This window comes from Komagataella phaffii, chromosome 2 (assembly GCF_000027005.1).
Source record: "Komagataella phaffii GS115 chromosome 2, complete sequence".
In the NCBI taxonomy this organism is placed as follows: Eukaryota; Fungi; Ascomycota; class Pichiomycetes; order Pichiales; family Pichiaceae; genus Komagataella; species Komagataella phaffii.
The window spans coordinates 1,788,779-1,807,958 of record NC_012964.1 but is presented as its reverse complement, the minus strand read 5'-3'; the positions used below and the strand labels follow the sequence as shown (position 1 = coordinate 1,807,958).

The 19,180-nt window shown below is 40.6% G+C and overlaps 10 protein-coding genes across 10 annotated transcripts; 6 read left to right on the top strand and 4 right to left on the bottom strand.

Moving 5' to 3' along the window:
• Nucleotides 1–140: 140 nt before the first annotated feature.
• PAS_chr2-2_0304 (Subunit of a heterodimeric NC2 transcription regulator complex with Ncb2p) lies at nucleotides 141–449 on the top strand (the record flags this gene model as incomplete). The annotated part of the gene is made up of 1 exon (XM_002491838.1): nucleotides 141–449. One exon carries the CDS (start codon nucleotides 141–143, stop codon nucleotides 447–449), a length of 309 nt encoding a protein of 102 aa, XP_002491883.1.
• A 216-nt stretch (nucleotides 450–665) lies between these two features.
• Nucleotides 666–2,915, top strand: PAS_chr2-2_0305 (Putative kinase; the record flags this gene model as incomplete). The annotated part of the gene is made up of 1 exon (XM_002491837.1): nucleotides 666–2,915. The coding sequence occupies one exon, from the start codon at nucleotides 666–668 to the stop codon at nucleotides 2,913–2,915; it is 2,250 nt and encodes a 749-aa protein (XP_002491882.1).
• A 207-nt stretch (nucleotides 2,916–3,122) lies between these two features.
• PAS_chr2-2_0492 (uncharacterized protein) lies at nucleotides 3,123–4,301 on the top strand (the record flags this gene model as incomplete). Its single annotated transcript, XM_002491836.1, has 1 exon — nucleotides 3,123–4,301. The coding sequence occupies one exon, from the start codon at nucleotides 3,123–3,125 to the stop codon at nucleotides 4,299–4,301; it is 1,179 nt and encodes a 392-aa protein (XP_002491881.1).
• Nucleotides 4,302–4,417: 116 nt separating this feature from the next.
• PAS_chr2-2_0306 (uncharacterized protein) lies at nucleotides 4,418–8,097 on the top strand (the record flags this gene model as incomplete). The annotated part of the gene is made up of 2 exons (XM_002491835.1): nucleotides 4,418–4,432; nucleotides 4,489–8,097. The coding sequence occupies 2 exons, from the start codon at nucleotides 4,418–4,420 to the stop codon at nucleotides 8,095–8,097; spliced, it is 3,624 nt and encodes a 1,207-aa protein (XP_002491880.1).
• A 49-nt stretch (nucleotides 8,098–8,146) lies between these two features.
• PAS_chr2-2_0307 (Hypothetical protein) lies at nucleotides 8,147–10,957 on the bottom strand (the record flags this gene model as incomplete). Its single annotated transcript, XM_002491834.1, has 1 exon — nucleotides 8,147–10,957. The coding sequence occupies one exon, from the start codon at nucleotides 10,955–10,957 to the stop codon at nucleotides 8,147–8,149; it is 2,811 nt and encodes a 936-aa protein (XP_002491879.1).
• Nucleotides 10,958–11,049: 92 nt separating this feature from the next.
• On the bottom strand, nucleotides 11,050–12,393 carry PAS_chr2-2_0308 (uncharacterized protein; the record flags this gene model as incomplete). Its single annotated transcript, XM_002491833.1, has 1 exon — nucleotides 11,050–12,393. The coding sequence occupies one exon, from the start codon at nucleotides 12,391–12,393 to the stop codon at nucleotides 11,050–11,052; it is 1,344 nt and encodes a 447-aa protein (XP_002491878.1).
• Nucleotides 12,394–12,654: 261 nt separating this feature from the next.
• Nucleotides 12,655–13,092, bottom strand: PAS_chr2-2_0309 (RNA polymerase subunit ABC14.5, common to RNA polymerases I, II, and III; the record flags this gene model as incomplete). Its single annotated transcript, XM_002491832.1, has 1 exon — nucleotides 12,655–13,092. One exon carries the CDS (start codon nucleotides 13,090–13,092, stop codon nucleotides 12,655–12,657), a length of 438 nt encoding a protein of 145 aa, XP_002491877.1.
• Nucleotides 13,093–13,263: 171 nt separating this feature from the next.
• Nucleotides 13,264–15,875, top strand: PAS_chr2-2_0310 (Dipeptidyl aminopeptidase, Golgi integral membrane protein; the record flags this gene model as incomplete). The annotated part of the gene is made up of 2 exons (XM_002491831.1): nucleotides 13,264–13,539; nucleotides 13,587–15,875. The coding sequence occupies 2 exons, from the start codon at nucleotides 13,264–13,266 to the stop codon at nucleotides 15,873–15,875; spliced, it is 2,565 nt and encodes an 854-aa protein (XP_002491876.1).
• Nucleotides 15,876–16,155: 280 nt separating this feature from the next.
• PAS_chr2-2_0311 (3-hydroxyanthranilic acid dioxygenase, required for the de novo biosynthesis of NAD from tryptophan) lies at nucleotides 16,156–16,668 on the top strand (the record flags this gene model as incomplete). Its single annotated transcript, XM_002491830.1, has 1 exon — nucleotides 16,156–16,668. The coding sequence occupies one exon, from the start codon at nucleotides 16,156–16,158 to the stop codon at nucleotides 16,666–16,668; it is 513 nt and encodes a 170-aa protein (XP_002491875.1).
• An 81-nt stretch (nucleotides 16,669–16,749) lies between these two features.
• Nucleotides 16,750–18,792, bottom strand: PAS_chr2-2_0312 (Hypothetical protein; the record flags this gene model as incomplete). Its single annotated transcript, XM_002491829.1, has 1 exon — nucleotides 16,750–18,792. One exon carries the CDS (start codon nucleotides 18,790–18,792, stop codon nucleotides 16,750–16,752), a length of 2,043 nt encoding a protein of 680 aa, XP_002491874.1.
• Between the last annotated feature and the right edge of the window lie 388 nt (nucleotides 18,793–19,180).

Sequence of the window (19,180 nt, the reverse complement as noted above, 5' to 3'; positions counted from 1 at the left end):
TCGAAAGCCCCAGTCCTCATCCCTCTACTATCGGCGCCCGTGTATATAAAGAGATAGAAGTAAACTCTGCGCGCGTTTTGCCTCTATTCTTCTGCTAGAAAAGAAAAAAAAAAACGTTTCTCATATACTAAGCACTAAGAATGAGTGAAGAAGACTCCCAGGAATTAGAAGAGACTTTTAACAGAATAAAAACACATTTCCCCTCTGCTAGGATAAAAAAATTGATGCAGAGTGATGATGATATCGGAAAAGTTGCCCAGGCCACCCCAGTGGTGGTGGGAAGAGCATTGGAACTGTTTTTATGTTCACTGGTAGACAAGTCATTGGAGGTGGCTCGTGAGAGCGGATCACGCCGTATACAACCTGCACATTTGCGTAAGGCTGTGGCAGAGAATGAGCAATTCGACTTTTGCCAGTCGATTCTGGATGGTGAGCCAAGGGAAGAGTGATTGACTACAAAACAATAAATTTCATGCTTCTGCGTCTTCTCCCCCTCCCATTTCCTCCGCGCAAAAAGAGAAACTAGCTTACCCAATAGTAACACAAGGGAATTTGTTTTTTTTGCCCCTTCCACGTCCTTTAGCATCGCCTTCTTATCGCAACCATTTCCCATTCTAGTCTCTTTCTTCTCCACTAACCCTAGAGAGCATTTTATTTTAGATACAATGTCGAAAAATAATTTAAAGTCGTCCCGGTCCCGGTCCTTCACTAATCCAAATTTTCATCTCAACATCTCCGAGTTACACCAGAACTTCGCCACTCCGGTCTATTACGTTGGTGTTGACGTTGGATCTGGATCTGCCAGGGCTGCAGTAGTCGATCAGGCCGGTGCAATATTGGGGCTAGCAGAAAAGCCTATCTCCAAGTATACCCCTAAAGCAGATTATGTCAATCAATCTTCCACAGAGATTTGGGAAGCCGTATCTTACTGTGTAAAGACTGCCCTGACGCAGTCCCACATTGATCCTGCTCTTGTCATGGGAATTGGGTTTGACGCGACTTGTTCTTTGGTTGTATTGGATGAAGAAACTGACGAACCAATTGCTGTTGGTCCTGATTTCACGGAATCAGAACAGAACATTATCATGTGGATGGACCACAGGGCACATGAAGAAACCAAAGCCATCAACCGTACTGGTGACAAATGTTTGAAATATGTTGGTGGTCAAATGTCGATAGAGATGGAGCTCCCCAAGATGAAATGGCTCAAACATCATCTTCCTCGTGATGAAACTGGAAAGTCACTTTTTGAACGTTGCAAGTTTTACGATTTGGCAGACTTTTTAACACACAAGGCTACAAACACGGAAACTAGGTCTTATTGCTCAGTTACTTGCAAGCAAGGTTTTGTCCCTCAAGGTGTAGATGGTTCAGTAGACGGCTGGTCCAAGGAATTCCTCGCACAGGTAGAGCTTCCAGAGTTAGCAGCAAACGATTTCCAAAAACTTGGAGGTATCCCTGGAAAAAATGGAAAGTACCTAAGTGCTGGTGACTCCGTTGGACCTCTCAGTGCTGATGCTGCAGAGCAATTGGGCTTGACAACTGCTTGTTGGGTTGCTTCGGGTGTTATTGATTGTTACGCTGGGTGGGTTGGAACAATCGCTGCAAAAACTGAAATCCCGCTTCCAGATTTGGTTGAACAAGACAATAATTTTTCTGGTATTGACAAAGCCTGTGGCCGTCTTGCTGCTGTTGCAGGTACATCCACTTGTCACTGTGTCATGTCTAAGGATCCAATTTTTGTGCATGGTGTTTGGGGTCCTTATAGGGATGTGATGGCTAAAGATTACTGGCTTGCAGAAGGTGGCCAGTCATGCACAGGCGCTCTTTTGGCCCATGTTCTCACGACCCATCCTGCCTACACTGAGTTAGGAAAAGCTTCGGAATCCTCTGGGCTGTCTCGATTTGATTTTTTGAACAACAGACTCGAGAATTTGAAAAGATCTAGGAAAGAACGCTCAGTTCTTGCCCTAGGAAAGGATTTATTTTTTTACGGTGACTATCATGGTAACAGATCACCATTGGCTGATCCTGATATGAAAGCCTCCATCATTGGCCAGTCCATGGATACTTCTTTAGACTCTTTGGCTATAGAGTATCTTGGTGCTTGTGAATTCATTGCACAACAGACCCGTCAAATTGTGGAGAAGATGGAAAAGTCAGGACACAATATTTCTTGTATTTTCCTTTCAGGGGGACAGTGTCGTAACGGTCTCTTGATGAGACTGTTAGCAGATTGTACTGGTCTTCCAATCATCATCCCAAGATATATTGAGGCATCGGTAGTTTTTGGATCAGCACTGTTAGGTGCGGTTGCAGCTGATGACGCCATTTTGGCACAGAACAAAGGCAGGACAGGGAGAACAGTTAGAAGCAGTTCCAATGTTTCAGAGCCTCCTCATGAAATGCCACCCTCTCCTTATACTGCACCTACCGCAACAGCGTCGATGACCTCAATTTCAGCTATGAATGCTCCAAACTTGAGCGGTGCACCTGGTGGCTTCCCATTTCCTCTTATGACACCAATCGAGGATGAGTCGAAGCAATTGGGTTTCGAAGATGGGGTTGAGGATAACACCTCGTCAGACGAAGAAACTTTATCTTTTGGCACCAAGAACAAAAACCAAGCCAATGTTCAGACTAACTTCGTTCAACAGCGCACAAGTCAAAAGCCACTAGTAAGCTCTAAGCCATCGAAGTTAGGCGAGGAACGTTCTGGAGATCGTCTGTGGAAAGTCATGGAGTCTCTGAGTGGAGTAGGAAAGGTCATTATGCCTTCATCTCCTAATGAACCTGACCGTAAGCTATTGAACACCAAGTACAAAGTCTTCCTTGATCAAGCGGAGTCACAAATGCGCTACCGTAAGCTAGTAGCTGACACTGAAGAGGCTATTAAAGCTTACATGAATATTTAGAGCATAAATAACGTATTAGATCTCATGACACTTACGTAAGGAGAAGCATTAAGTTCCTTTCTCCCCCACCCCCGCGATGGCAACAGAGTCAGAAACGGACGAAGTCAGGGCTGTCAAAAAGTGTTGACTCTGTTATCTAAGTCAGTTAAGTGTATAAAATGAAGCTGAAGCCCAACCTGTCCAGTTGCAATTGAAATTTTTCCACAAATGATGATGAGATCTTGTAGAAGATACAGCACGGGAGTAGAAGCTCTTATCAAAACTCCCCTCTACAGTCTCCATGTTGAACATGGCGCAACGCTGGTCCCTTACGCCGGTTTTGCAATGCCTGTATTGTATAAAGGACAGTCTCACATTGAGTCTCACAATTGGACTAGATCCAAAGTAGGGATCTTTGATGTATCGCATATGTTGCAACATCGTGTCAAGGGTAACTCTGCTGCAGAGTTTCTTCAAAAGATCACGCCCAGTGACCTCAAAGCACTTGAACCTTTTACCAGTACCTTATCTGTGTTGCTGAATGATCAGGGAGGTGTCATAGATGACTGTATCATAACTAAGCACGATGAAAACGAGTTTTACATTGTCACCAACGCAGGGTGTAGAGACAAAGATACTGCTTTTATCAAGGAGGAAATCAGTCAGTTTGGGAACGCTAGTCATGAGAATTTTGAAGGTACTCTGCTAGCCATTCAAGGCCCTCAAGCCGCTGAAACGTTGCAAAAATTTACCAAGTTGGACCTCACTAAGCTCTACTTTGGTAATTCAGCATTTGCCAAGTTGGAAGGCTTTACAAATGATGCGATACATATTGCTAGATCGGGATATACTGGGGAAGATGGTTTTGAGCTATCGATTCCTGTTGACCATGAGGGTCTAGAGTTCACGAAGGCGTTACTGGAGTTGGAGCAAATTAAACCTATTGGGTTGGCAGCAAGAGACTCGTTGAGACTAGAGGCAGGAATGTGTCTTTATGGACATGAACTTAACGAGCAAACCACGCCAGTAGAGTCATCTTTGAATTGGTTGATCGCCAAATCAAGAAGGACACCAGAAACTGCGGGGTTCAACGGTTCAGACAGGATTCTATCTCAGATTCAAAACCCCAAATCTGTCTCGTTCAAGCGTGTTGGTATCCAATCTAAAGGTCCATCACCAAGAGAGGGCAACAAAATATACTCATACGAGGAACCAGATAAGCAGATAGGAGTTGTATGTTCTGGATCCCCAAGTCCTACTCTAGGTGGGAATGTTGGGCAAGCTTTTATCCACAAGCCCCATCAAAAGTCTGGGACCAAAATATTGATTGAGATCAGGAACAAAAAAAGAGAAGCTCATGTTGCCAAACTTCCTTTTGTAGCCCCCAAATTTTATAAGCCGGAGTGACTTTGCATTACCCTTATGTAACAATGTATATTAATTTGAGATTTTTCGCGCCTGCGCGTAGATATTCTAGGGGAATAAATATAATAAAGACGCGTATTCCCTACCACTCACAAAGGATGTACATTAAAAGGGTAAGAAAACAGTATCATTCCATTGTTAACGGGATCCAATTCTCTAACAGTTTTAGATAGTAATACAGGGTTTCAAAACTTACAAGAACACTACCATTATTGAGGATATATCCCCTGAATATAACGTCGTTGTGGGAAGAAATGGGTCAGGTAAATCCAACTTCTTTGCCGCTATCAGGTTTGTTCTCTCTGACGATTACACTCATATGACTCGTTCCCAGAGGCAGAGTCTTATCCACGAAGGGTCAGGCACGGTTATGAGTGCGTATGTGGAGATCGTATTTGATAATACTGACCGTCGGATCCAGGTTGATCAGAATGAAGTTGTGATCCGGAGAACGGTAGGTTTGAAGAAGGATGATTATTCATTGAACTTTAAAAGCGCAACTCGTTCTGATGTGATGAATCTGTTGGAGAATGCGGGTTTCTCTAAGAGTAACCCCTACTACATTGTTCCGCAGGGAAGAATCACAAGTCTCACAAATGCCAAAGATTCGGAACGTCTCAAACTGCTGAAAGAAGTTGCAGGGGCTAGAGTATTTGAACAAAAATTGAAAGATTCCATAAAGGAGATGAATGCTTCGCAGGTGAAACGTGAAAAGATTGACGAGACTCTAGTATTTATTGAGAAAAGGTTAGAGGATCTGAATGCAGAAAAAAATGAGCTGAAGAAGTATGAGAAACTTGCCAATCGAAAGAAAACTTTAGAGTATAATTTGTTTGACAAAGAACTTACTAATGTGGATGAGCAAATAGACACTATAGATATGCTCTCTACAACTGTTTCGGAGAAATTTCAGAAGTATTCACAAGAATTAGATAAGAACGAAGCATCAGTTAAGGAATTGAATGAAACACTCACAAATTTAAAAAATACCAAAAAAATGGCTATACTTGAGAAACAGGGTATCGAGTCTGATATTAAGGAAACTATTAAGAGTATCTCCCAACTGGAACTCGATGCTAATGAATCCAAAGTTTCAATAAAAGACTCAACTGGTCAAGTTACTTCGAACAAGCAACAACTAGTCAAATTGCGCAAGATCATAAAAGATAAATCAGAACGCAAGGATCAAATTCAACCAGAGCTTCTGCGAATTGGAATCGAGGAGCAAAAAACGAAAATAAAGCTGAACGAACTGAAGAAAGTACAAACATTTATTCTGAGCAAGCAAAGCAACTTTTCACACTTTAAAACCAAAGAAGAAAGAGATTCCTGGTTGAATGATCAGATTGCAAAATGCAATAAAGATATCGAGCGGAATTCAGAACTTCTTTCGAATCTGAAAGAGGAATTATCTACGAAAGAGAAAGAGCTGGCCACCATTACTGATAAACTATCTTATCTAGAAAATACGTCTATCAAAAGTTCTGAGAAAAGCTTGAATGAAGCCAATTATGCTCTCTCTTCGATCAAATCGGAATCAAGGGTTTTGATGGATGAAAGAAAGTCACTTTGGAGGGAACAAACGAAACTTCGTAACTTACAGTCCACTATTGAAGATAATGTTACCGTTTCACAGCAGAAGGTCGCTCAAACAATGGATAGGTCTTTAGCAGTTGGGTTGGCTTCTGTAAAGAGAATTGCAAATCGTTTGGGGCTGAAGGGAGTCTATGGAACACTTGGGGAGCTGATTGAGGTAAGTCATAAATACCGTGTGGCAGCAGAAGTTGTCGGTGGGAACTCTTTGTTTCATGTTGTCGTTGACAATGAAAAGACAGCCAGCATTATCATGGAGGAATTAATAAGAGAGAAAGCAGGTAGAGTCACTTTCATGCCTTTGAACAGATTAACTTCGAAAGAGATAGCCTATCCTAATTCTAACGAGTGTATTCCTTTGATTAAGAAGATTGATTTTGAGGATGCATTGTTGCCAGCAGTGAAACAAGTATTTGGAAGAACCGTTGTGGTGCTGAACTTGGAAAAAGGTGTAGAGCTGGCTTCTCAGTATAGTATTGATGCCATAACTCTTGATGGTGACAAGTGTAACAAGAAAGGAGTCTTTACCGGAGGTTCTAGGGACTTTAGATCCAGTAGAATTGGGACCTTGAAAGATCTCAGACAAGCCAAAATTGAATTGGAGGAGACAGAGTCAAAGATTGACGAACTGGATGAGAAACTCACGACCAAAGAAACAATAATAAACGACCTCAATTTGAAAGTTTCTCAACTGCATAAAGAATATGAAGCAAAAGCTCACAGTCACGATGACCTGAGAAAGGAACTGGATGATTTGAGGACTGAAAAGCTATCCGTTCAAAAGAATTTAGAGAAAATTCAACAAAAGATTACTACTAGTGAACAGTCAGTCGAATCCACTACCAAGGAATTGGACAGGTTTGAACACGAATTGCAATCTACTTTTGTTCAGGTCTTGACGGAGGATGAAATCAGAAAATTAGACCTATTGAGTTCTGAAATTCCTCTACACGAGTCATCTTTGACAAAGATAGTTACTAAACTGAGCGATCTCGAAGTGCAATTCAACAAACTGAAATCGGAGTTGGAAATGAAACTTTTACCAACCTTTGAATCCTTAGAGAAAGCAGTGAATCAAAGCTCTGCCATACAGAAAGATTCACATTTGAATGATGCAGTACAAGATATAAAACAGGCAAAAAAGTCTTTGCATCTTCTTGAACAAAAGCAAAAGGACCTATTTTCCAAATTGGAATCATATGACTACGATATTCTGAACAAAGAACAAGAGCTAGAAAATATAAATAATGGGCAAAGATTATTGGTTAATAAGCTGAAATCATTCATGGAATCTTCAGAAAAGAAATTAAGTAGGAAACTGCTCCTTGTTAACCGACGTGACCAAATCAACAAGAGTATACGAGACCTCGGAGCCTTGCCAGAAGAGGCATTCACTGAGTACAAGGAGTACAACTCCTCTGAGTTGATAGGCCTATTAAACAAAGTCAATCAAGGTTTGAAACAGTTCAGTCATATCAACAAGAAGGCCTGGGATCAATACAATAGCTTTGCTAAAAAGCGAGATGAGCTAGTCCAAAGAAGAGAGGAACTTGACTCTGCAAAAGATTCCATCGAAGATCTCATTCAAGTATCGGAGCAGAGAAAAGATGAAGCCATTCTGAATACATTCAAGAAGCTTTCTGAAGCGTTTGCTCAAGTTTTCGAACTGCTAGTGCCAAATGGTATGGCTAGACTAGTCTTAGAAAAGAGAGAATCAATTCAGGAAAAGGAACACCCGCAGAGCAATAAGATGAACAATCCAGGTCATTTTGAAAATGATGGCGACAATGAACCTGACATAGAGACTTATTCCGGAGTGTCTATTTCTGTATCCTTCAACTCTAAAGGTGATGAACAGCAAAGAATCGAACAGCTTTCTGGTGGTCAAAAATCTCTATGTGCAATTGCGCTCATCTTCGCCATTCAAAAATGTGATCCAGCACCGTTTTACCTTTTTGACGAGGTTGATGCCAATCTGGACACTCAGTATAGAACTTCCGTGGCTAGACTGATCAATCGACTATCAAGGGAGAATGCTCAATTCATCTGTACTACATTCCGACCAGAGATGATTCAAGTAGCAGACAAATTTTATGGTGTTATGTTTAACAATAAAGTCTCTGAAGTGTCCGAAATAAACAGAAATGAAGCGATGAATTTCATCGAAGATCAACAACGTGTTTAATCTCTATTTAATAGTATAAATTCTTTTACATCTTCGCCACAGCAATAGGTTATTTTTTAGTGTCTTTTAACAAGGAGGAAAGTGCTGAGCTCTTCTTTTTCTTTCCAATGAGTTCCTTGGCCTTTTTAGAATTCAAAAATTGAGAGCTGAGGGCTTTATTGCCATCTGACTCGCTTGCAGAATCAGAAGAGTCGTCACTACTTGAGTTGTTGCCCGACGAGGAATCTGAGCCTGAGCTGGAGCTTGAGTCAGAGTCTGAACTCGATGTTGAATCTGAACTTGAGCTTGAACTTAAATCTGAGTCATCTACTATCGCATCCGATTTGACCCTGCGGTGGGGGGTTAGTTTCTTGTTAGACGACGAAAGATTGTTGGTAGTGTCCTTAACTGCAGGTACTCCTCGTTCCATCAGCTGCGTCAGTTTTGGTAGCGACGAAACACCTGTCAGGGCAGGCTCTTTCTTTTCCACCTGGAGCACAGAAATATCCGCCTTTTTAGGAGATGCAGATGATGACGAATTTTGATTTTTAACAGGTGTTCGTGAAGAATCTGCAGAAGAACTAGCCTGCAATGTTGGCTTACTTGAAGTTGCGACCGTTTTTGTGGCTGGTGTATTAACAACTATGGGTCTTTTAGAAACAGTTCCTGATTTTTTTTCATGTTTTTCTTCCTCTGAGCCGCTGCCCTCAGTATCAGAATCGCTGCTAGTGTCTGTTTCACTATTGCTGTCACTGTCACTTTCACTATTATCACTGCTATCACTTGTACTATCACTCTCGCTACTTGATTCCTCTTGATCTTTATCTGCGATTACTTTTTTGCTGCTTAAGTTTTCTGAAGAAACTTTAGGGTGATTAGGTGATAATTCTGTTACATTACGACGAGAAATCAGCAAGGGTGCGTTTGTCACATTATTGTCAGAAGTTCTTGCTGAAGGTTGATTCCTATTGGCATTTTTGTCAAGTGAAGAAGTGGATACAGTGGCCAAACTATTTGTGGATGAAGGGTTGACTTTGGTTGGGGAAATGGGTTTCTTAACGGGGGAAGTTGAAGACGTTCCAAGTGTATCTACTGCATTCAACGGGTTTGCAGAAGATTTAACTATGTTGTTTGTAACTGGAGAATTTAAAGAATTGTGCCCAGTATTTCTCGCTGGATCATTCATAATTTTACTAGCAGGAGAACTTGCAGTTTGCACAGTGCTCTGTCTCGCAGGAGAGGTGAAAGGTGACTGTGAGTTATGACTCTGACTAATTTCTTCTGAGCTTTTCATTTCCGACAACTTTCTCTTTTCCTCTAACTTCCGCTGTTTCTCTTCCTCGAGCTGCTTTTTTTTTTCCTCTTGGAGTTTCTTTCTCTCTTCCTGTCTCTTGAGCTTTTCCTCTTCCTGCTGGGCTTTCTTTTCTAGCCTGGAACGATCCCGTTCTTCTCTTGCAAGTCTCCTTGCCTCGTCTTTTCTTAATTTCTCCTCATACTGAAGCTGCCTTTTTTCTTCCTGCAATCGTCTTCTCTCTTCAGCCTGACGTCTACGGCTAGTTTCTTCTTCAGCTGCTTTTTGCTTAGATAACTCGTCTTTTGCCAAGGAAGAAGGATCTTTTTCTTGACTCTCTTCAAACTGTTCCTTGTTCGCCAAAGCGTTTGCCACCTTTGAATTTGCATTAATAGAGCGAAGCAATCTAGGAGGCTGGTTTGTACTTGAAGCAAGAGCGGTGACAACTTTGGGAGCCGACGATTCAGTTAGAGTCGAACTCTGCTCCGGTTCAAGCGCAGAGTGCTGACGGTTTCTGGAGGATGGAGCTTCATCTATTGCTAATCCAGAGCCATTTTGTTTGTTAGGGTTGAAGCGAGCTGGTTTATAGGAGCTAAATGTGTCCTCAAGATCAGTATCATTCCCAGTAGAATTTCGAATACCACTCTTAAAAAATCTAAAAACATCCTCCTTGGTTAAGGTTACGGTATTTTCGCCTGTGGGAGAGGGTGACTTTTCAGCCACTTTAGAGCTGGAAACTTTATTCGGAGACGTCGTAACGGAGCTCTCCATAGTGTTAGTTTTCTTGTTCATTTGAACGGTTTCCTTACTGGGGACACTTGCCTGTTTTGGCTCACTGCCTTTCTGGTAGGAACTTTCGTCAGCAGATGGAATATCATTGTTTGAAAGATTGGGCATATCAGCTGTTAGCATGCCCGACGTAATTCTTTCAGAGACCTTGCGAGTACTGTTATTCAATATAACGGGAGTAGAACTGGTAGCAGGGCTATTTGGCTTCGTAGGATCAACATTGGCAAATAGAGTAGTAGAATTGGCATTAATTTCTTCAGCCAAAGGGTGCCTTGACGGTGACTGGAGGTTTGGGTTTGGGGTCTTTAACGACGAACTTTTCGCTCTTTTCCTGGGTAGAATCAAAGAGTTGTGAAAAGGCTGAGGACTTTGAGAACGTTTTCTCGTTACTATCTCTTTATCAACAATTACTCGTATCAAATTATCTCTGTTAAAGATGTCCTCAGCGACATAATCGGGATCCAAGTCAGTTCCAAAAGAATTTTCAAGCCTTTCAATCTCTAAAGGATCTTGATCAGGGTGTAACTTTAAAAATCTTTGAGAAATTTCTTCTGCTATGGTATTCAGAGTATTACTGAACAAAGTGAGGTGTACAAACCGTACCACATTTGGGTGTAAATTGATTGGATATTGGTACAATGGTTGAGGGGATACAGAAGTAGATTGTAGTGACAACGAAAAAGAGGAGTTTGGATTTTGAACCGGCTCTCGAGGGATCAAATATGATTGTGTTAATATCTGATCCTCTAACTCGCGTACACTTGGAGGGATGATTCGAACCTCTAGTTGGAGTTTAGACATGATTATTATGGAAAGGATTGTTGTTCTGGATCGTGAAACTAAATCGAGTAAAGTGATTAGGTAATCGAAATTCATCCTCTTTCCATGAAATTTTAGAACGGGTTGGTCTTCATCTTCTTGCGAGCGATTAACTCATCGTTGATGTCATCTAACACATTTCGGTCTTCGCTTCTCTCTGCCTCGCCATCGTTTTGATGAATTTCATACTCTGATTCTGGACCCCAAACGTCGAGATTCCCTTTTGAATCTCCAGTTATGTATGTGGCTGACGAGAAACCAGTGTAGACAATGGAGTTTAATTTGAGGTTAACCTTATTGCCTTTAGTCAGTCGTTTCACTAACTTCCCATTAGCTAGGCGGTAAACTAGAAGTTCTCCATTGTCGTTGGGAAATAGCAAAAATTGAAGATCCGTTTCTGTGCTGGGTGAAAGTATGAATTTCTTATATTGGTGAGATTTGTTTCTGATGAGAGGGCCAAAATTCAAGAGCTCATTAACGCCTCCTGGTTGAGTTAAATCCCATGATCTGATTTTTTCGTCTAATCCACAACTAACTAGCTTAGAACCAAGCTCGTTAAATTGGATACCATTTACAGCACCTTGGTGAGCTTTAACCGTTTCCACGGCACTGCTACTCGGATTTGGGTTTCCTGTAGTGTTATATTGGTCAAGCTCACAGACACATGATTTGCTTCGTCGAATATCCCACAAGTTAATCTTTCCGAGAATATCTCCGGTGGCGATTATATTCGAATCAGTTGGGGACCACTTCACAGACAAAACAGTAGATTTATGGCCCATCAATATATGAGAATCAGATGTAGTTCGAAGATCTAGTAACTTAACCATGGGAGATTCTGATGCTACCCCAACTAATACATGTTGGCCTGTAGCATTGATATCAAAATTGTAGACCTTATTTTTCAAATCAAACGAGAAAACTTGTTCAAAGTTCTCCGTATCAAACACCTTCACGCTGTTATCATAAGATCCAGTAACAAACATTCCAGGATCAAATGGCCACCACTGAAGGTGTGAGATGCCAAAGTCGTGGATTGTCTTTCTGGGTACCGACACCAAGTTGGTAACGCTTTGCAAATGTTGTCTTTTGAAATGGTAGAATCTTTGCCATTGATAATCGTCGGTTTGTTTATTTTCTTGCAACAGCCGAATGTTCCATAGTTTCAACGAGCTATCAGTACTCCCGGAAAGTAAGAATTGACTGTTCATAGTTTCCAAGTCTAAACATGATATGGAATTCTTGTGAGGTTGACTGTCAAACTTGAACCCTTGAGAAAATTTGACATTGCTAGTTGCAGTATTCAACGAATCATCAGATATCAGGCTCAGGTCATTATATGAGGCCTCTGTCTCTATTTTCAGTAGCTCTTTAGGGGATATTTGATTAAGAAAACCATCCAAAAGTAGGGATTGCATGGGCCTTGTGGGGTTCTAGGTAAAGAATTAGAAATTACTCACCGCGATTCTAGGGCTCCTAGATAGTGAATGAAGAGGCAGGACAGAACTTCAAGAAGAAGAGCAGAAAGATGTTCGATAGGTTCCAAGGAGGTTTAATCTACTTTTACAGTTGCTGTTTAGCATTACTCAAAGTTCCGTGTCGGTGGAGGGTCAACTAATTGTATTATCTAGTACGTTACCAAGCACTAACTGTTTTGCCAAACGTTACCAGTTTTCTCTCTAACGACGGATCAGTATATACAAGTTATCTTGCTTCAAAGAAGCAAGGGACTTGTAGCCACCCTCAAGGCACATTAAAAGTCCGCCAAAGGAAACGTACACTTTTATTTTATCCTCATCTCCTTCCTCAAACTTATAAACAGTCCCAAACATAACGTAATCGTAGTCGTCAGCCAAAGATTTGTCAGTTGGCTTTGGGGGCCTCCAGGACTTGCTGAAATTTGCTGACTCATCTTCGCCATCCAAGGATAATGAGTTAGCTAATGTGACAGTTAATGAGTCGTCTTGACTAACGGGGAACATTTCATTATTTATATCCAGAGTCAATTTGATAGCAGAGTTTGTGGTTGAAATACCTATGATTCGGGAGACTTTGTTGTAACGACCATTATCCACAGTTTGGACCGTGAAAATGTCATCGAAGAGAGCAGACGACATATTATCTATTGTGGTAAGTGATAGTTGGAAGTCCGACTAAGGCATGAAAATGAGAAGACTGAAAATTTAAAGTTTTTGAAAACACTAATCGGGTAATAACTTGGAAATTACGTTTACGTGCCTTTAGCTCTTGTCCTTACCCCTGATAATCTATCCATTTCCCGAGAGACAATGACATCTCGGACAGCTGAGAACCCGTTCGATATAGAGCTTCAAGAGAATCTAAGTCCACGTTCTTCCAATTCGTCCATATTGGAAAACATTAATGAGTATGCTAGAAGACATCGCAATGATTCGCTTTCCCAAGAATGTGATAATGAAGATGAGAACGAAAATCTCAATTATACTGATAACTTGGCCAAGTTTTCAAAGTCTGGAGTATCAAGAAAGAGCTGTATGCTAATATTTGGTATTTGCTTTGTTATCTGGCTGTTTCTCTTTGACCTTGTATGCGAGGGACAATCGATTTTCCAATTTGAACGAGTACGTTCCAGATTCAAACAGCCACGGAACTGCTTCTGCCACCACGTCTAATCGTTGAACCAAAACAGACTGAATTACCTGAAAGCAAAGATTCTAACACTGATTATCAAAAAGGAGCTAAATTGAGCCTTAGCGGCTGGAGATCAGGTCTGTACAATGTCTATCCAAAACTGATCTCTCGTGGTGAAGATGACATATACTATGAACACAGTTTTCATCGTATAGATGAAAAGAGGATTACAGACTCTCAACACGGTCGAACTGTATTTAACTATGAGAAAATTGAAGTAAATGGAATCACGTATACAGTGTCATTTGTCACCATTTCTCCTTACGATTCTGCCAAATTCTTAGTCGCATGCGACTATGAAAAACACTGGAGACATTCTACGTTTGCAAAATATTTCATATATGATAAGGAAAGCGACCAAGAGGATAGCTTTGTACCTGTCTACGATGACAAGGCATTGAGCTTCGTTGAATGGTCGCCCTCAGGTGATCATGTAGTATTCGTTTTTGAAAACAATGTATACCTCAAACAACTCTCAACTTTAGAGGTTAAGCAGGTAACTTTTGATGGTGATGAGAGTATTTACAATGGTAAGCCTGACTGGATCTATGAAGAGGAAGTTTTAAGTAGCGACAGAGCCATATGGTGGAATGACGATGGATCGTACTTTACGTTCTTGAGACTTGATGACAGCAATGTCCCAACCTTCAACTTGCAGCATTTTTTTGAAGAAACAGGCTCTGTGTCGAAATATCCGGTCATTGATCGATTGAAATATCCAAAACCAGGATTTGACAACCCCCTGGTTTCTTTGTTTAGTTACAACGTTGCCAAGCAAAAGTTAGAAAAGCTAAATATTGGAGCAGCAGTTTCTTTGGGAGAAGACTTCGTGCTTTACAGTTTAAAATGGATAGACAATTCTTTTTTCTTGTCGAAGTTCACAGACCGCACTTCGAAAAAAATGGAAGTTACTCTAGTGGACATTGAAGCCAATTCTGCTTCGGTGGTGAGAAAACATGATGCAACTGAGTATAACGGCTGGTTCACTGGAGAATTTTCTGTTTATCCTGTCGTTGGAGATACCATTGGTTACATTGATGTAATCTATTATGAGGACTACGATCACTTGGCTTATTATCCAGACTGCACATCCGATAAGTATATTGTGCTTACAGATGGTTCATGGAATGTTGTTGGACCTGGAGTTTTAGAAGTGCTTGAAGATAGAGTCTACTTTATCGGCACCAAAGAATCATCAATGGAACATCACTTGTATTATACATCATTAACGGGACCCAAGGTTAAGGCTGTTATGGATATCAAAGAACCTGGGTACTTTGATGTAAACATTAAGGGAAAATATGCTTTACTATCTTACAGAGGCCCCAAACTCCCATACCAGAAATTTATTGATCTTTCTGACCCTAGTACAACAAGTCTTGATGACATTTTATCGTCTAATAGAGGAATTGTCGAGGTTAGTTTAGCAACTCACAGCGTTCCTGTTTCTACCTATACTAATGTAACACTTGAGGACGGCGTCACACTGAACATGATTGAAGTGTTGCCTGCCAATTTTAATCCTAGCAAGAAGTACCCACTGTTGGTCAACATTTATGGTGGACCGGGCTCCCAGAAGTTAGATGTGCAGTTCAACATTGGGTTTGAGCATATTATTTCTTCGTCACTGGATGCAATAGTGCTTTACATAGATCCGAGAGGTACTGGAGGTAAAAGCTGGGCTTTTAAATCTTACGCTACAGAGAAAATAGGCTACTGGGAACCACGAGACATCACTGCAGTAGTTTCCAAGTGGATTTCAGATCACTCATTTGTGAATCCTGACAAAACTGCGATATGGGGGTGGTCTTACGGTGGGTTCACTACGCTTAAGACATTGGAATATGATTCTGGAGAGGTTTTCAAATATGGTATGGCTGTTGCTCCAGTAACTAATTGGCTTTTGTATGACTCCATCTACACTGAAAGATACATGAACCTTCCAAAGGACAATGTTGAAGGCTACAGTGAACACAGCGTCATTAAGAAGGTTTCCAATTTTAAGAATGTAAACCGATTCTTGGTTTGTCACGGGACTACTGATGATAACGTGCATTTTCAGAACACACTAACCTTACTGGACCAGTTCAATATTAATGGTGTTGTGAATTACGATCTTCAGGTGTATCCCGACAGTGAACATAGCATTGCCCATCACAACGCAAATAAAGTGATCTACGAGAGGTTATTCAAGTGGTTAGAGCGGGCATTTAACGATAGATTTTTGTAACATTCCGTACTTCATGCCATACTATATATCCTGCAAGGTTTCCCTTTCAGACACAATAATTGCTTTGCAATTTTACATACCACCAATTGGCAAAAATAATCTCTTCAGTAAGTTGAATGCTTTTCAAGCCAGCACCGTGAGAAATTGCTACAGCGCGCATTCTAACATCACTTTAAAATTCCCTCGCCGGTGCTCACTGGAGTTTCCAACCCTTAGCTTATCAAAATCGGGTGATAACTCTGAGTTTTTTTTTTCACTTCTATTCCTAAACCTTCGCCCAATGCTACCACCTCCAATCAACATCCCGAAATGGATAGAAGAGAATGGACATCTCTTGCAACCTCCGGTTAATAATTACTGTCTCCACAGAGGAGGATTTACGGTAATGATTGTAGGTGGGCCTAATGAGAGAACCGATTATCATGTTAATCAGACACCTGAATACTTCTATCAATACAAGGGCCACATGTGTCTTAAAGTCGTGGATGATGGTGAATTTAAGGACATTATTATCAATGAAGGAGAATCGTTTTTGCTACCAGGTAATACGCCACATAGTCCAGTGAGGTTTGCTGATACTATTGGCTTAGTGGTTGAACAGGATCGTCCTCAGGGACTGAATGACCGTATTAGATGGTATTGTCTGAATTGCAAGGAAATAGTGCATGAAACTGAGTTTTACTGCTCTGATTTGGGAACGCAAGTGAAGGACGCAATCGTTTCCTTTGAAACGGATTTAGAGAAAAGGACATGCAAAAATTGTGGAACACTGAACTATTCCAGGCCAAAATAAAACTTTTACGGTAATATTACGTTATGATTTATGCAATTAATGAGTTAAGTAGCTTTATATTTCTTTCTTATTTGATTAGTTTCAGCTCAACAGCTGACTATTGAACCATTTTTCTAGGCCCTTCTCCCTAATCTCAATGTGGCTAAGACTATCCAACTTGATGATGACATTAAAGATCTTGAGGTACCGCAGACTGGGGAATTTGAGCTTGAATAAGCGAGCAAGTTGCTTCAGCCTAAAGGACGACAAATTCAAGTTCTGAGTTGAATCAAACTTGACCAAAGCTAAGAGCTGTCCTGGGCTTAAGGATTCAGAAAATCCATAATATTGGTTCCAGTCAATAACTTCTTTCGCATCAATAGTCTTCCCACTATTGTACAAGACATGTGATACGTATGGAGAGCTGTTCATGTAGTCGTTGTTGATAATGAGCCCACTGCTGACGCTGCTAGTGCTGCTATTGTTGCTATTGGATTGGCTTGCATTTTGACAATAATTAAACTCTGGAAATATCAACTCCAGATACTCTAAGTTGAAAGCATGCAACCTCAAAAGTATATGGTGAATATGGTGAATTGAGACCGGAATACGAAGACACCTTAAGCTGTGAAACAGGGGCAAGTAATGCTTTAAAACAAATGATGGGACTTCCAAAATTTCGTTGTTTGCCTGATCTTCGGTATCAATTATCAGCCTTGTTATAGTATTAGAGTGCTTATTCAAAGAAGCGAAGTAAGTCCTGATCTGATGGCTCCAGCTTCGAAATTGCCTACTGCTGGGGTAATAATATATGAATGCATATAATTTTTCCAAACGTGCAATTTTTTGAAGCAAGAGCGGAACAATATCTTTCACTTTGTTTTTCACCTTAACATTGAGCTCTGAGAGGTTCTGCACTTGGTCTTTCAAACTGTATAAGAAGAAAAGGTCATCAGGAAATCGTTGATCGTTATTCGCCGCGTCATACTGCATCACCTCAGTAATATCATCCCCTATGATATTGAATTGGAAATCCATTGAATCGGTATCGGAAATTTCATAATCTTCTTCCTCCATAGGATCGTCGTCATCAAAGAATTGTGTCAACTCTTTGATATCCAAAAGGGACAACTTTTGACATTGTCTCAAATTTAGGTGTTTTCTAAGGAATTCCAAATTAGCGTAATCAATGGTAAAATGATCCAATTTGAATTCTACTAGAGAATCGAATTTCACTTCTGGGGCAAATATTCTATGAAAATTGATCACTTCTTGATCTTCTTCAATAACTAACTGATTATCGTAATGGTTGAAGATAGAGTTGAAGCTGGTGACGTTAACCTCGTTAGTCATTCCGTTATAAAAGAACTTGTTGAAATTCTCTTGAACAAAGTTGAAGTCTATACCCAGAGTGTTCACGATGTTATAAACTGCAGGGACTCTGTAATTGGAGGCATTATAGTTTTTACCATTCAAGTGCAAAACATTCAAATTAGACATTGGTGGTAACCTGAAATCAAGTTCCTTTGATAGATTGTAAAGTTTCAGGCTACTTAAACTGTTGGAACTTATGCGAATAAGGTCATTGTTGTCTTTGATACTTGCTGTTGGTCCATGCATAAGCACATTGGAAGTAAAGTCACCTTCGATGCATTTGATCTGCATTCTGGCTGTTTCAGGTAACTTCATAAGGAACGCGTTCAAATTAATGTAGCAGGAGTTGTAGTTAACTGTAAGGAATCGGAGATTGGTCATCACTGGGAATATTTTAATCAAGTACTCGTAGATTTCAAATTCGATAAAGTTGTCTGGCAAGTTATTAGATATCTCAAAATACCGGATCTTTGATATTAACTTGGGGTCTTTGATCAGCCTTTTGCAAAAACTCTTCAAACCATGGTATGTATGGATCAAAGTCACAAACGCGTTACCACTCCCTTCAATACTGCTGTTTCGTTGGTATAAATAAGAGCTTAACTCGGGATGGAAATAAATCATATTGCCATCTATGACAATAGACTCATAAACACTGTCAATAGTGCTTCTGTAAAGTTTCTTGCTGGTGAGCAATAGATGAAACTTGTCCGTTTGCGGCAGGTTCTGGGCCACAACACTTCGAATCTCTAAGGGCAACCGATCAATCATCTTGATAAGAAAAATGGATAGAGGAGCAAAAGAGCAAAATTTTCATTCATCCAAGGAGGCTATATAAATTCAAGGGATTAATAGGTAGCATGAGTAAGAAGAGCCTAGTTATTGTTCTTGTTTTAGTTTATCCCCCTTGAATGTCACGTGAACGAAGAATTATCTTTTCCATCTTATCGGGCCGATGGCTTTCTTTTTAGGATTTCAGGGGATTTTAAATTCGGATGGGATGTACCGGAAAAAACGGTTTTATGCACGTAAGCTGGGGCTAAGGGGGATGAGCTAGAAATGTCGAAACGGGTTAGGAGACAACCGACTACTAAGACTGAAAGCAGGTCTTAAGACTACCTGGTTTAGGGAATTGATACTAAAATTAGTTTATTTGATG